This window comes from Plodia interpunctella, chromosome 23 (assembly GCF_027563975.2).
Source record: "Plodia interpunctella isolate USDA-ARS_2022_Savannah chromosome 23, ilPloInte3.2, whole genome shotgun sequence".
Taxonomy (NCBI): Eukaryota; Metazoa; Arthropoda; class Insecta; order Lepidoptera; family Pyralidae; genus Plodia; species Plodia interpunctella.
The window spans coordinates 6,374,486-6,388,450 of record NC_071316.1 but is presented as its reverse complement, the minus strand read 5'-3'; the positions used below and the strand labels follow the sequence as shown (position 1 = coordinate 6,388,450).

The following is a 13,965-nucleotide window of genomic DNA, read 5'->3' as shown; positions in this document are numbered from 1 at the left end:
ATAACATCACACTTCAAACCATTTTCACCTCTATGCCCTAGCACATAAGCTATAATTTACCGTGTTTGGTTTTGACGAAAGACAAGAGCTAACAATACGCATGCCATTCTGCCATCTATAGCCTAGAACATAAGGTATAAATTACCGTGTCGGGCGGTGGCGGTGAGTATGGGCAGAGCCAACATGACCATGCCGGTCCCGGACCAGACATACTTCATGCAGAACTGCTCCAGCATCACGTACCACAGTTTCTTGTTGAAGACCGACGTCATTTGGGCGACGAGTTCTTGGTAGGCGGATTGGAGCTGGCCCAGCTCCACCTGGGGAAGAAAGAGTGTAACGTTAGTTATCACCTTATTATAAGGTTTATAATAATAGTTTAAAGTAATACTATAAATTCGAAAGTTATTTTTTGTTACCCCTTCGCGCTATATCTACTTGATGAACCTTCATGAAATTTTGCATACATATAGACTGAAGTATGGAGAAGGACATAGGGTACCATTTCATCCGGAATATAACTGTTCCCGTGGAAAATTTACGCGGGCGAAGCCGCGGGCAGATTACAAGTAACACTTTTTATCTTGAATGTACACGATTCTCGTATTTATTGGTCAAAGTCTGATAATCCTTACATATTACATTAAAAAAAACAAAGTTGTCTACCGCGTCTGTCTGTTCGCGATAAACTCAAAAACAAAACTACTGCACGGATTTTCATGCGATTTTCAACAATAGATAGAGTAATTCCTGAGGAAGGTTTAGGTGTACAATTTATTATGTTTTTACCCGAACGAAGCTGGGACGGGCCGCTAGTCAATATAAAAAGCAGATGGCGCTACAATGCATAAAATTGAATACAACGAGTAATAATTGAGAGTAACATCGCGTGGTGCAGTGAATAGGGCATGTTACGCAAAGCCCAGCGCAGATGGCGCTACTGGTACAACTAAGGTACACTAACATTGCCAATGGAGGCAAAAAGCGCCAATTTTCAATATTTCTGCTGATTTACGACCAAAAATACCTTCTACGCAATCGTGGTGCGAGTTTAAAGGAAAAGGGAAGGATTTAGTGGATTATCCAGAAAATAATAACACTATTTATGCAGAACACACTATATTCTGCATTATTTGGTCAACTGTGGTCATAAACTGATATAAACTTGATTTTGACTGAAGATCTTACCTGTACGAAGTCCATATTTTAATAAGTCTTCACGTGTGAAGTGTTCCGAGCTTCTTTTCGATCGTTTACTGGCTCGAAAATTTTACAGCGTGAGGCGTATCCCATGGTTTTTGAAGTTTTTTTATCTTACGGAAATCGATTTTTCCCAATATTTCAGCACCAGAATATGCTACATTGTTGTATATTTTCACAAACGAATGCTTACATAATGAAAGGATTAATAAAGTACTGTAAAATAAACGTTTTAATCGGCATAGCAAAAGGCGGTTTGCCGCCTTTTGCTATGTGTACTTTGCTTTTTGCTGTAGCACTGTCTGTGCTTTTGTGTACCTAACACATACAGTGCTGTACTGTGTATAATACTGTGCTGTACTGTGTGTAATAGTGCTGTACTGTGCAGTAATACTCCCTATTATGATTGTAGGTAGGGTGTGTAGTGTGTACCTTGTGGCCGCCGTAGAAGGCGACCTCCTCCGCGTGCGCGATGAGCCGCGAGTGCACGTGGCGCAGGTTGGCCTTCATGCGGGCCTCCTCGCCCGCCAGCGCGCCGAAGCGCGGGCTCAGCAGCCGCAGCAGCTGCCCCGTCAGGCAGATCACCACCGTGGCTATGCCCGGACCTGACTCATCATATAAATATATATATATATTACGACAAATCAGTTTGAGCTAGCCCCAAAGTAAGTTCCAAACTTGTGTTATGGGACACTAACTCGACGATACTATATTTTATAACAAATACATATTATAGATAAACATCCAAGACTCGGGCCAATCAGAAAAAGATCAGTTTCGTGACCCGACCGGGGCTCGAATCCGAGACCTCTCGGTTCAGAGGCGAGCACTTTACCACTTCCACCACGCCTCCGAGGTCGTCATATTGTTTAATAACATTATTACACACTAGAGAGGTGACAGCAAACAGTCCTCTAATTTTCTGGTTTCATTAAGTTCATTTTAGTTAAGTTCATAAAGTTAATTAAGCTCAGGAGTTTCAATTAAGTTCATTTTATTTATTTATGTATAACAGTGTAAATAGAAAACTTACAAATAGGAAACTAAGCACAAAGGTACAGGTCTACCACTTTTATAAGTTACACCGATGTACCTGCGCAGAAGTCTAATTTTTATACGGCGCGAAAATATTTTAGCTAATCAGAGCGCGCCATGTTTGGTTACCCGCGAACTGTGACGCGCACGCGCCATGTCTGTGTCCGCGCCGTCGCGTCGTACGCACGAATCATTGATATTTTTTTTGGATTTTAAGACTTATGTCCTAGTAATATGGTCGATATTTTATTGAGTTTGTATTCGGTTTGATTCGGCGGTAGGGCGCGCTATTCTGCGCCGTCGAATATTGCCGATGTAACTATAAACATTACTTGTTTCTATAGAAATTTCTTCCAGTAGACTCACAGAGAGGTGACAGCAAACAGTCCTCTAATTTTCTGTTCCAATTAAGTTCATTTTAATTAAGTTCATAAAGTTAATTACGCTCTCAAAGGAGTTTTAATTAAGTTCATAAAATTAATTAAGTTCTCAAAGGAGTTTTAATCAATTTCGTTTTAGTTAAGTTCATAAAGTTAAATCAAGTTCTCAAAGGAGTAATTACCCAAGAAGATGTTGCCCTTCATCTTGCTGGAGTAGGAAGCCAGGGTGAGGACGATGAGCAGCAGATCGAAGCAGGGCTTGGTCAGAGAGCTGTACAGGTGCGCCACAGACTGCGTGAACACGGACACGTCTTCTGTTAGTCTGTGGAATACAAACATTTCTCACTCCTCATGCTCGTAAAGTTTTACATTATGATTGGATATAAGTCACCTAAAATTAAATGTTAAGTATGTTAAGGTTTAGAGTACTAGATAAAGTATAATATTCATCATCTCGGTGAATTTTCGAACATATTTACCGCCGTCGTTATCGTCCTTAAAAAATAAAGAACCGTTCTAAAATCTCAAAAAAATCAAACATTGATAAAATTTTACAGTTACAAAGATTATTATTTATAAATTAGATTAGTAAAAAGATTTTTGTCGTTGTTGAAACTTGATGGAGGATTATCGAATTGCTCAGAAATTCACCTGTCTATGAATTGATTTTTTTTTACTCAAGAACGTAAATAAAACGCAAAAGGGAAAGGTTCTATAGCAAAAAAATATAATCATCGTATAATCAACTCATAAATCAACCCTTTATAGACATATAACGACGTACATGACATTTGCGCACCACTAATTGTAGCTGTGCACAAGATTTGCAAGCACACGTGATCAGGTCCTGAAGGAAACCTAGTCATTGTGCCTCCTCTGACCTTGGACATTAACAGCAGTAAAAATAAAATTACTACTCGCCTATGATCAGCATTTTCGATCCTGCCGTCCAAGTTAGCTACCCTGTAATATGTTTGATTCTTGAAGTATAACTCGTAGGCGTGGTTCACCAATCGTGTCCTGAAGGCAAGCGCTAGGCGGCCTTCAAGGTATCTGATCATGGAGTTGATGAAGGTAGCAGGTACGGCGATGCCGAACCATTGGAGGAGGAGTGCTGCGAAGCGACGCATGTCTTTCTGGACTATGTGTTTCACTGGAAGAGAAAGGAGAGAGAAAAAGAGAGTGAGAAATTAATGACATAACACTATTGTGACAGCTGACTGACCTACTTGATTCCTAAAGTCAAATTTCGCTAAATAGCTTAATGACACAAGCCATAAAGATAAATAAGAAGAAGAAAAAAACAAATGAATGACGGTTAACGAAACACAAACACATGTGTAAATAGCTGTATAAATTTTAATTTGCAATTCCTAACCAAAGAGGAGAAATTTGTGATTAAAGCGGCCAGTACAACAAAACGCCGATTTCATATGTAAGGACCTAATATAAAATAATGACTTTTTCAATTAATTAGCATGATATAAGAAATATAGAAACTATAAAATATAAATAACCGCATCGAAATCGGTTCACCCGTTGATGAGCTACGGTGCTACGTACACAGTCAGACATTTAAAATTTATAACACCCCTCTTTTGCGTTGGGGGTTAAAATGAAGTGATGGTGGTTAAGACCGCATAAGCCCGGCTGTGGATCAAAAGGTCCCAGGTTCGAATCCTACACGTGCCACAAGAGTTTGTATACCAATCTTAGACATATATATAGTAGTTTTCATCGACCACCACTTGCTTCCGGTGAAGGAAAACATCGTGTGGAAACCTGTACACAGGTTGATTATAAACTTGTGTATGAAATGGAGAAGGCAATGACCTGTACACAGGTTGATTATAACCTTGTGTATGATGTGTGTGTAATAAACTTGTGTATGAAATGGAGAAGGCAATGGCAAACAACTCCATTAATAGTGCCAAGAAAATTGTTGTGTCTCTCATTCCACGTCATGACCACGACCCTCAGCCATGAGGAAATACGACTATAAAAGAACATGCAGCCCAACTGATTTTAAATGATCACCACAGCCTAAGGACGCTTTTGAAAGAATTACATTAATTTGGTAATAAAATATATTATAGTATTATTCATCGCATCACTATCACTATATATAGTATAAAACAAAGACGCTTCCCGCTGACTGTCCATATGTATATCGGCGCCGTTGCTTTGCACGTGTTCGTCGCAGCTCAGGCGCAGCTGTGGCACACCTGTTTTACGACAACAACTCCCACCACGACGCTACGGTATAAAACTCGTCGGCATCGTGAGCTTCGATTCATTCAATACGCATACGACATTGTGCTAACATCTCTTGTTTTGTTTAAGTGTTATATTATTTTGATTTTAATTATCATTGATTTGGAAGTTTTACATGTATGCTTAGATCTTTAAAATTACGCAACGGATTTTGATGCGAGTTTTTTGAATTGATAGAGTGCTTCAAGAGGAAGGTTTAGGTATATCATTTATTACGGTTGAACATAAGAGTTTTGTGGCGTTTGCGCATTTCGACAGTAGCATTCTAAATCACTAGTCAAGTGCGAGTCGTGCTATTGAAACACAATATTATTCTGTTATTTTATTCAAAACTAGCTTCTGATAAATATTTGACGACATCGGTGGCGCACTCTGATTGGCCCGGGTCTTGGATGTTTATATATAGATGTATTTGTTATAAAATATAGTATCGTTGAGTTAGTAACCGATAACACAAGTCTCGAACTTACTTTGGGGCTAGCTCAATCTGTGTGATTTGTCCGTATATATTTGTTTATTTATTTATCGACCAAACCCGGCTTCGCTCGTGTAAAACCATAATAAATCATACACCTAAACTTTCCTCAGTAATCACATTATCTATTGATGAAAACCGTACAAAAATACGTCCGGTAGTTTTTCAGTTTATCACGTCCACACAGAACGCGACAGGGGTATTTATTTTTATAATATCTATGGACTAGCTATCACTCACAACTCCGTATGTGACCAAAATCCGTTTCCCGTGGGAATTTCAGGAAATCCCTTCTTATTGCTCCCCTACGCTGTCCTAGGAACCTACACAACAAATTTCAGCTTTCTACGCCCAGTAGTTTCGGCTGTGCGTTGTCTGTCAGTCAGGCACTCAGTAACACTATATATATATATATATATATATATATATATATATAGCGCGAAGACAAGAGAGAGGGAGAGTACTGAGGTAAGGAACTAACCAATGGAACCTTCCAAAGAAGCCACATAAATAGACAGGAAAGTCCTCGTGAACAGACACAGGGTGTGCGCGGACAGCAGCGCCACCTCGTGGCTCCTGACTCCGGGCACCATGATCTTGGCCAGCGTCACCAGCTGCCTGAGGAACTCCAGGTTCAGACCTGGCACGTGCTCCTCTTGTGCTGATAGCGTTTCGTCCGCGTCTTCCTGTAAATAAATCAGTCTTTTTTATTAAAAACTTTAACGTTACGCTACATAAAAAAATATGTGGTCATGTGACGCAGGTGCCCCGCGGAACGGTCACGGACGCACTGGTGCGCTACGCGATCGCGGGGTGCGACAAGTACGAGGGGTACGCGGGGTGCACAGGGATGTACTGATATCCAGGGTAGGAACCTGCTCGCTATGAAACTGTTTTCTACATTTATTGTTGCATTAGCTTTCGCCCGCGTAATTTTTCCGGGATGGAAAGTACCCTATATCCTTCTCCACACTTCAAACTATACGTATGCAAAATTTCAAGGAGATTGGTTGAGTATATAAAGCGTGAAGAGGTAACTTACTTTCGCATTTATAATATTAGTTCGAATTCAATGGTTAATAAACCGTTGAGGAGTTCTATCGTCGGGAGCCGTTTCTGGGTGCACCGTTAGGTTTATTCTATAACTTATTCTATTGTCACAGGTACACACTTACAATATTCTGTTTGTTATCCGTGTCGGCGTCCCCTCTACACAGCGCACACTGCTCCGCCCCGCACCGCCCCCCGCACTCCGAAACAGCATTGCCATTCTCAACTGCTTGCAGCTTCCCGTTCTTTGACACCTGCAACACATCAGTTTTTGTTTAATCCTTAACCTTAAAAATATAAAACAAACATATTATAAAACAATATTCTCAGCCGTGTCTGTCTCTCCGCAATAAAATGAAGAACTAAGTACTACAAAAAATTTCGTGCAATTTTTATCAACAATGTGATTCATAAGGACTTTTTAGGTTTGTTAAATTTATTATGTTTGTTTAATTTATTATGTTTTTTCACCCGAGTGAACCCGGGACGCGCCGCTAGTAAAATTTAATTTACAACTGCAACAAGAACCCAATTTCACGGGCGTAGCAAGGTACGGGCTGCCCCCCCCCCCCCCCCCCTTTCCTAAGTAAACTATAAGTCTAATGCGATTAATAGCTAAGAAACTAACAGCTTGAAGGCTGGCTTATGAAATCTAACGATATAATTTTCTAGTGGTGAAAATGTCACACTCGCGAATGATTCACTGATACAGTAGCTAGTTCAGCTGCTATATTAGCTAGCGAATCACGTCGCGAATTCTTTAAATTCAATTCAGATTAATCAACGTTGTTTGAAAAAAATAAAAACATCGTATTGATGAAATTTCTTTGTGAATTTATGATGAATTAATTGCATTTTTAGGGTTCCAAAACGATCAAAAGACAACATTATTATTTCATTTTTAATATAACTGGTTTTATATTCGTCCCTCTGTAAACATTCGCATTGTCATGATCGGGAAGTATTAAGTTGAGACGTTAAAAAATAAATGCCGGAAATAAAATATATTTAAAAAAATAACATATCATTAAATACGATCAAAAAATTTATATAAATATTTCAAAATCACTTCCCGTGATTGTTTGTTTTTTGACAATGTCTTGTATTGTAAAAAATATGTGAGAGAAAAATGTGTACTGAAAATTATGTCAATAATAAATCAGTTCATCCGAAATACACATTAAATATTAACTGCTCAGTTCTCGTACTGCCCGATCGGACTGCGATCCTTTTGTTGTTCAATTGTCTTTATTATCTCCTAGCTTCGAGCTAAATTAAATAAAAAATGTGGGTTTAAATACTAAAATCTACTATCGTCATGGAAAATTATAGGCTTCATAATATCTAACTGATGATCAACTACTACAATAGTTATTTCCAAAGAGGATGGACATCAGGCGGAGCATCAAACCCACAGCTGAATCTACAAAAATTTTACGATTTACAAAAATTTACAAGCGGACCCTGGGCTTCGAGACGTCGCAGCCGATCACGCTCAGATGACAGAAAGAGAGAGAGAGAGTACCAGTAATGGAAACGAAAAAGTGATGTGCTGAATCTATGGCATATTTTACTTTGTAATTCTGTAACGGAACCCACAAGGCTCGACACACTCACGCTTGTCCATATTTATTTCATTAAATCACTTCTACAAAACTGGTTTACGGACAAAGCGATTCTCATCTCATTGCCAATTCATTAGCAAAGGACATGTATTTTTTTAACATCATTAAATTTTGTTTTTAATATGTAGGAGGTGGATTAGAAACTCCTTTCATCAGCACTTGATCACAATCATAATATGTTTCAGTATACCTTTTGACCATGTACTTTATTGTGTACTTACATTGTTATATTACTGATAAAAAATTATACATAAATTTATATTTTAAAAATGGTAAGCCCTTCTGGCATAATAGGGACCAACACTGTTTGAATGAGTTTCTTTCGGCATTTCTTCTCAGCAGTGGTCGTTCCGAAATGCTAGTAGTTTGTAGCTTTGGTAAACATCATTTAATTTAGAATATGACGTGAAAAAATGCCTGTGAAGGCCTAATTTCTGAATAAATGATTTGATTTGAAAGAGTTGTTCCAACTTATGTCAACTCATTGTACTATATAATTATAGTATTTTTCTATTGTGACGACCTCGGTGGCGCAGTTGCAGTGCTTGCCTCTGAACCGAGAGGTCCCGGGTTCGATCCCCGGTCGGGTCACGATGGAAAATGATATTTTTCTGATTGACCCGGGTCTTGGATGTTTATCTGTATATGTATTTGTTATAAAATATAGTATCGTTGAGTTAGTATCCCATAACACAAGTCTCGAACTTATTTTGGGGCTAGCTCAATCTGTGTGATTTGTCCTAATATTATATTTATTTATTTTTTATTTTAGATGTATAGCTATTTGAAATGAAAACTTCTTTAGCGGCGTTGTGTTGTGATGAGTAAAAACGGACACGTGACAGGGCTTAGTGCAGGCTGTGGGCTTATAATCACATTTCGGTGTGGTCGTCGTTGCGTCATAATGGCGCAATGTGATTGGTTCACTGCGACTCACTTCGAATCGACTCGATGGTGAGATGTAAATGGCAATCTCGCACCAAGCCCTCTGATCAAAAATTCGTAACAAGTCAAAAATTATTAAAGTTTTCGCTTCTGCCGGCACTCCCGGCATTCAAAACTATCAATAAGCAAAACTACTATATTTTATCATCAGTAACTGCAAGAGTTCCTAACAATAAGAAGATCAACACAATAAAACATATTTATTTAAGAAACTATGTACTATTTAATACAGGTACTGTATTTTTTTAATAAATTATTTTCTATACTTTTATTACAACCCAATTCCAACTAGGCAAAACGAGTATCTATGCGACATGAGTTAACATCTGTGACGTTATGGTTTAGACGCCGGTTTGCTAACCCGGAAATCCTGAACACTATTTACCAGCCAAGATATGTGCCATAATTTTATTTATTTTTCGTCGTTTTTAACAGAATCGGCAATGGGGGAAAAAGTTTAGTTTCTCATTTATCAATATACGTTCTTTTGCAAATCCCTTTGTCGTCTCGTACGACTGGAAGTCGAACTTTATGGAGCTCTATACGCCGCCAGATCGATCGTATACATATGTAAACGTATATATGTCAAAAACACCTAGACAGAACAACATAACAAGTTAATCAAGATGCAAGTGTTAGTAAATTAGTAGTATTATTGTAAGGACATTTTTTATTTCATACAAAATTTCTTCCTTTCCTTAGATAACAGATAAAAAATAGCAATTTCACACACATAGCCAATTTTCTAAACAATAATTATACTGAATTATATGCCTATCAACATCATCATCATCATTGACAGCCTCCTTTATCCCACAGCTGGGAATAACCCAATATAAGGTGAAAATTCTGACACGACTGACTGAGTTTTCTTTTCATTCTTTAGCGAGCGTTCTCTTTTCCTGCTACATTATTATAGTGAAATGTTTTATTACCAACCTTATAATTATTATTATTGTGACAGGGCGGGGCTTGCTTCTTTTCCCTGGTGCTGTACAGGGCGCAAGCAGCCAGAGCCACCCCCACGCCAACCCCCACGGCCAACGAAGGCTGCACCCTCGACGCCTGCTCTCGAATCTTCGACAATATCGCTGGCATCTTTTATTCTGTCTATACTCTTATTACCATCAACTTCCTCTCTATATTATTCATCAACTATCTATGTTATAGCATCAGTATTAAATTATTTATTAATTTTTACAGCGTTAATTACTGTGTCAAGTTTATCGTCCGTTTTAAAGGTATTCTTAAAACTATCGTCACTTATCGTAGGAGATCTATCATGGGTTGGGGATCACAGAACTGGTTATCTTTAGTTACGTTTGTATGATTAAGTGGTGGTTGGCTTCTCTGGCTGCTCGTCCATTTTTCTGTAACAAAGAAAGAAAATATTTATATTACAGATACAGATATAGATAAGGCTTCACATCTTACGAGGTAAACAGAGCCAAGAGTCGGGGAACACAAAAGGGCACGTTAGATTGTGACATTATTGGTGGAATTAAATTTTAAACTAGTGACAGGTTGCCAGACCTCTCATCCATCAATCAAAATAATGATTTTCTCCCTCGTTTAATTGTCGTTACCTATTTGAGTGTAACTTGTAACATTTAGTAGGAACAAATACAAGTATTTGCAGAGTATGCGAGCTATCTCCATGACAGATAGTGTATATATATTAAAATATATTTTAGAACATACGAAAACTAATTTGGTTAGATATAATCTCATAGTTTATTTATCTAGGTGAACGTACAATATAAACCGGCCTTCGAGCAAACAGCATTAGAATACACGTTGAATAATTTACACACAGCTGTTAAAATGAGATACGGATACAGTATCAAATTTTTATCTGGATAGACAGAGCCAACAGCTCAAACCAAAAATATTTAATCGATAGAATGAACAAAAATGTAATACATTGAACGAATGAATGATTGAGAGGTAGTTAGGTTAGGTAGGGTAAGCACAAAATAGTACCCAAAAAAAAAGACGTGCAGAAATGAAAACTTGTCATTTTTAACGTCTTACGAATTTCAGGTCAAGTGTTTGACGCGAGTTTAACATTTTTTACCCATCACAAAAAGTGCATAACGCCGCTAAAGAAGTTTTCACTTCAAAAAATTATCATCTACCTTATTAATGTACCTAATGCTAAAAAGATCATTTCAATGTAATAGACTATCTGTGAATTAAATAACAATGATCTAATAATCTCAAATAATCTTCCAAAGCATAAAGTCATTAAAATTTGCAAAAAAAAAATACATTGGACATGACATATCACAGTCGTACAAGAATACACAAACGACCTTAGACAGTGATTGAAATATAACTGGTCCGTATACTATATGACGTCAGAACTTAACAAAACAACATCAATTTGTGAGGCAGGAGTAAGTATCTAAAAAACTTTAAGACTGTAATGTTATAAAGGCGAAAAAGTTTACATGTTTGTTACTTCTTCAAGCTAAAACGGCTGTATGATTTTTTGTATTTAGGTAGCTGATATCGGGTACTTTTTATAGGATTTGGTGAAAAAGTATGATAGTCAATTGCGCTTTATAAAATGGATGATTTATGGAAATGGTATGCGGAGTATAATAAGTGTTTTTTTATAATGCCCGGGTAAAACCGCTGTGTGCAGTTTGTATTATAATAAGTTCAGATTCTGTAATGTCAAAGTTTACATTGGGAAATTAATCAGCGATGGTTAGTTGGGTTTGCGCCCGACTGTTTTGGGAATAAACTTGGAATTATTGGGCGCAAACTGTGGCATGTGGATCCGCCCTAGAATAGAACTAGCGCATAATTTTCCGTGGATGTCGTACGAGGCAACTAAGGGACGCATAGCCGTAGCATCTAATAGGCAACAATAGTATTAAAAAGGAGAGGTGACGTCAGGCGTCCGCTTGGAAATTCAAAGTCGATTTCGCGGCTTCATATGTCACGAATGAAACCGCGACAGCGCGAGAATGAAAGATTTTCAAATGTAAGTTTTCCAATAGATGCACATAAATCTGATCAGAACCACATCCTATAGCACACTCAGCTATTTGTATATAAATTTCCTTTCAAACTTCCGTTCGATCGAGCCGTTGGGAAACCAATCACGATTACGACCCACTTTTCATCCGACGTCAAGGCAATCGTGAATTCTTTGAATATTATTTTAACGTTGATTAGAATTTGTCTATAATAAAATCATTTATGAGAAGGGAAGAGACGCACGTGAAAAAAAAAAGGTGATGAATATAAAATGTGGAGAGAAAGAGGGATAGAAAATATAGATTTAAATTGGTAAAGGGACAAGAGCTCAATTTGTCGTCTGTATGCATTAAGACATATTACCTAACAGTTTTACCTCGGCGTCGTATGGTTCCGACATAAAATAGGACCACTCCATAACCTCCCGTGGATGTACGAGACGACTAAGGGACTAGGCAACAATAGCATTTCCAAAGAGAGTTGATGTCAGACAGGCGGTTGGTTGTAAATCATTGCCAAATCTTCACAATTTTAATTTATTTTTTCCGCGAACCGTGGGCTTTGGGCGTCACTACTCCAAATGCAACCAGGAACACGCAAAGACGAGAGAGTTAATTACCAAAACATTGCCGATTTTAGAACTTTTTTATAGTGTTCATGCGAACATTGTTAGATTTCGTTCAAGTGGCGTAATGGCATCTTATATGACTTTTATGAATACCGCCATCTAGTGGCAGTACACTTAGCAAAGGTGTTGTGCTCAATCAAATATGAAACTCTAGCGAATTAAGAGTATACCGGTTTAATCGCGTTATTTTCCTACACCGAAAACGAATGGCGGTCTATAAATTACTATAGATGCGTCAAATTGGTATACAAAGCAATAAAAACTCACAATACGTCAAGAAAGTGCAGAAAATAAGTAAGGACGCTCTCCTGTTCGCTGGCAACACTCCGTGTTTTTCGACCGAATCGATCTTAAGCAGTCTATTTGGTATTGCAATAGCAAAAAATCCATTTTCTTTACTTTCTTGACAAACGCTTTATTGTTTTTTGTTAACTCAATCGCTACTGTTTTCGATGACTGTGATAAATTCATAATTATAATTCGAAAAAACGCGAGGTAAACGTGTTTTATATTTATAGAATAGAATAGTAGGCAAACGACACGCTTGTTAGTGAACATCAGCTGTTTTTATTTATCTATTTATCTTTATAATTGGATGTATATATCTATATATGTATCCTTACATATAATAACACAAAGTCCTCAGTCTGTTCGCTATAAAGTCAAAAACTACTGCACGGATTTTCATGCATATTTCACCAATATATGTGTATTATTTATTATATTTTACCCGAGCGAAGCCGGGTCGGGCCACTAGTAAGTTATAAAATGTAGTATCATTGAGTTAGCACCGGTCTTACTTACTTTGGGGCTAAAAAAAATTGTGTAATTTATTCATATAATTATATTACAAAAACATGAAAATTATTGTTTTCTACGTGTTTCAAGGAAGTGAGCTTTCGGTTCGGTCTAGCGTACACCGACAAATTACGTAAGGAACAAATGCCTGGCTATGCCGTTTTAAACAATTCCTCAAAAGGGGAGTCCAAAAAGTGCTGGATGTAGTCAAGGATATGCTTGCCAATGGTAGACAACTGAGGAAGGCAAGGACTGCAATTTGGAGAAGAAAAAGTTGGCTCTGACTAGTTAACGGCTGAAAAAGGAACCGGGAAAATTAGAGAATTACATAAAAATGATAAATATAATAAACGCACGTTACAATATGTAACGTTTAACTAAATCCGCCTAAAAGATCTATTATATACTTCATCATCGTCAACATAAGAATTTACTTGACTTATTGCAAATAATAAATGTCTCCGTTGAGAAAATCAACCTTAATCCGATTTACTTCTATCGAAATAAAATCGTGAATATCCGTATGACAACTAATAAAAAATATCATACTTACATTCAAATTGT

The 13,965-nt window shown here is 37.6% G+C and overlaps 1 protein-coding gene across 2 annotated transcripts in view; it reads right to left on the bottom strand.

Annotated features, from left to right (window-relative positions):
• The window catches only part of Abcd1 (ATP binding cassette subfamily D member 1), a 49,434-nt gene that overhangs the window by 7,603 nt on the left and 27,866 nt on the right, over nt 1–13,965 (bottom strand). For both annotated transcript variants that reach the window (XM_053762873.1, XM_053762872.1), the window contains exons 2-8: nt 9,924–10,354; nt 6,540–6,668; nt 5,846–6,050; nt 3,537–3,768; nt 2,798–2,937; nt 1,633–1,805; nt 146–320 (exon numbers count right to left, since the gene is read on the bottom strand). In XM_053762873.1, coding sequence (XP_053618848.1) covers nt 146–320; nt 1,633–1,805; nt 2,798–2,937; nt 3,537–3,768; nt 5,846–6,050; nt 6,540–6,668; nt 9,924–10,082 — 1,213 coding nt within the window. In that variant the 5' untranslated portion in view covers nt 10,083–10,354. The remainder of the gene's footprint in view (nt 1–145; nt 321–1,632; nt 1,806–2,797; nt 2,938–3,536; nt 3,769–5,845; nt 6,051–6,539; nt 6,669–9,923; nt 10,355–13,965) is intronic.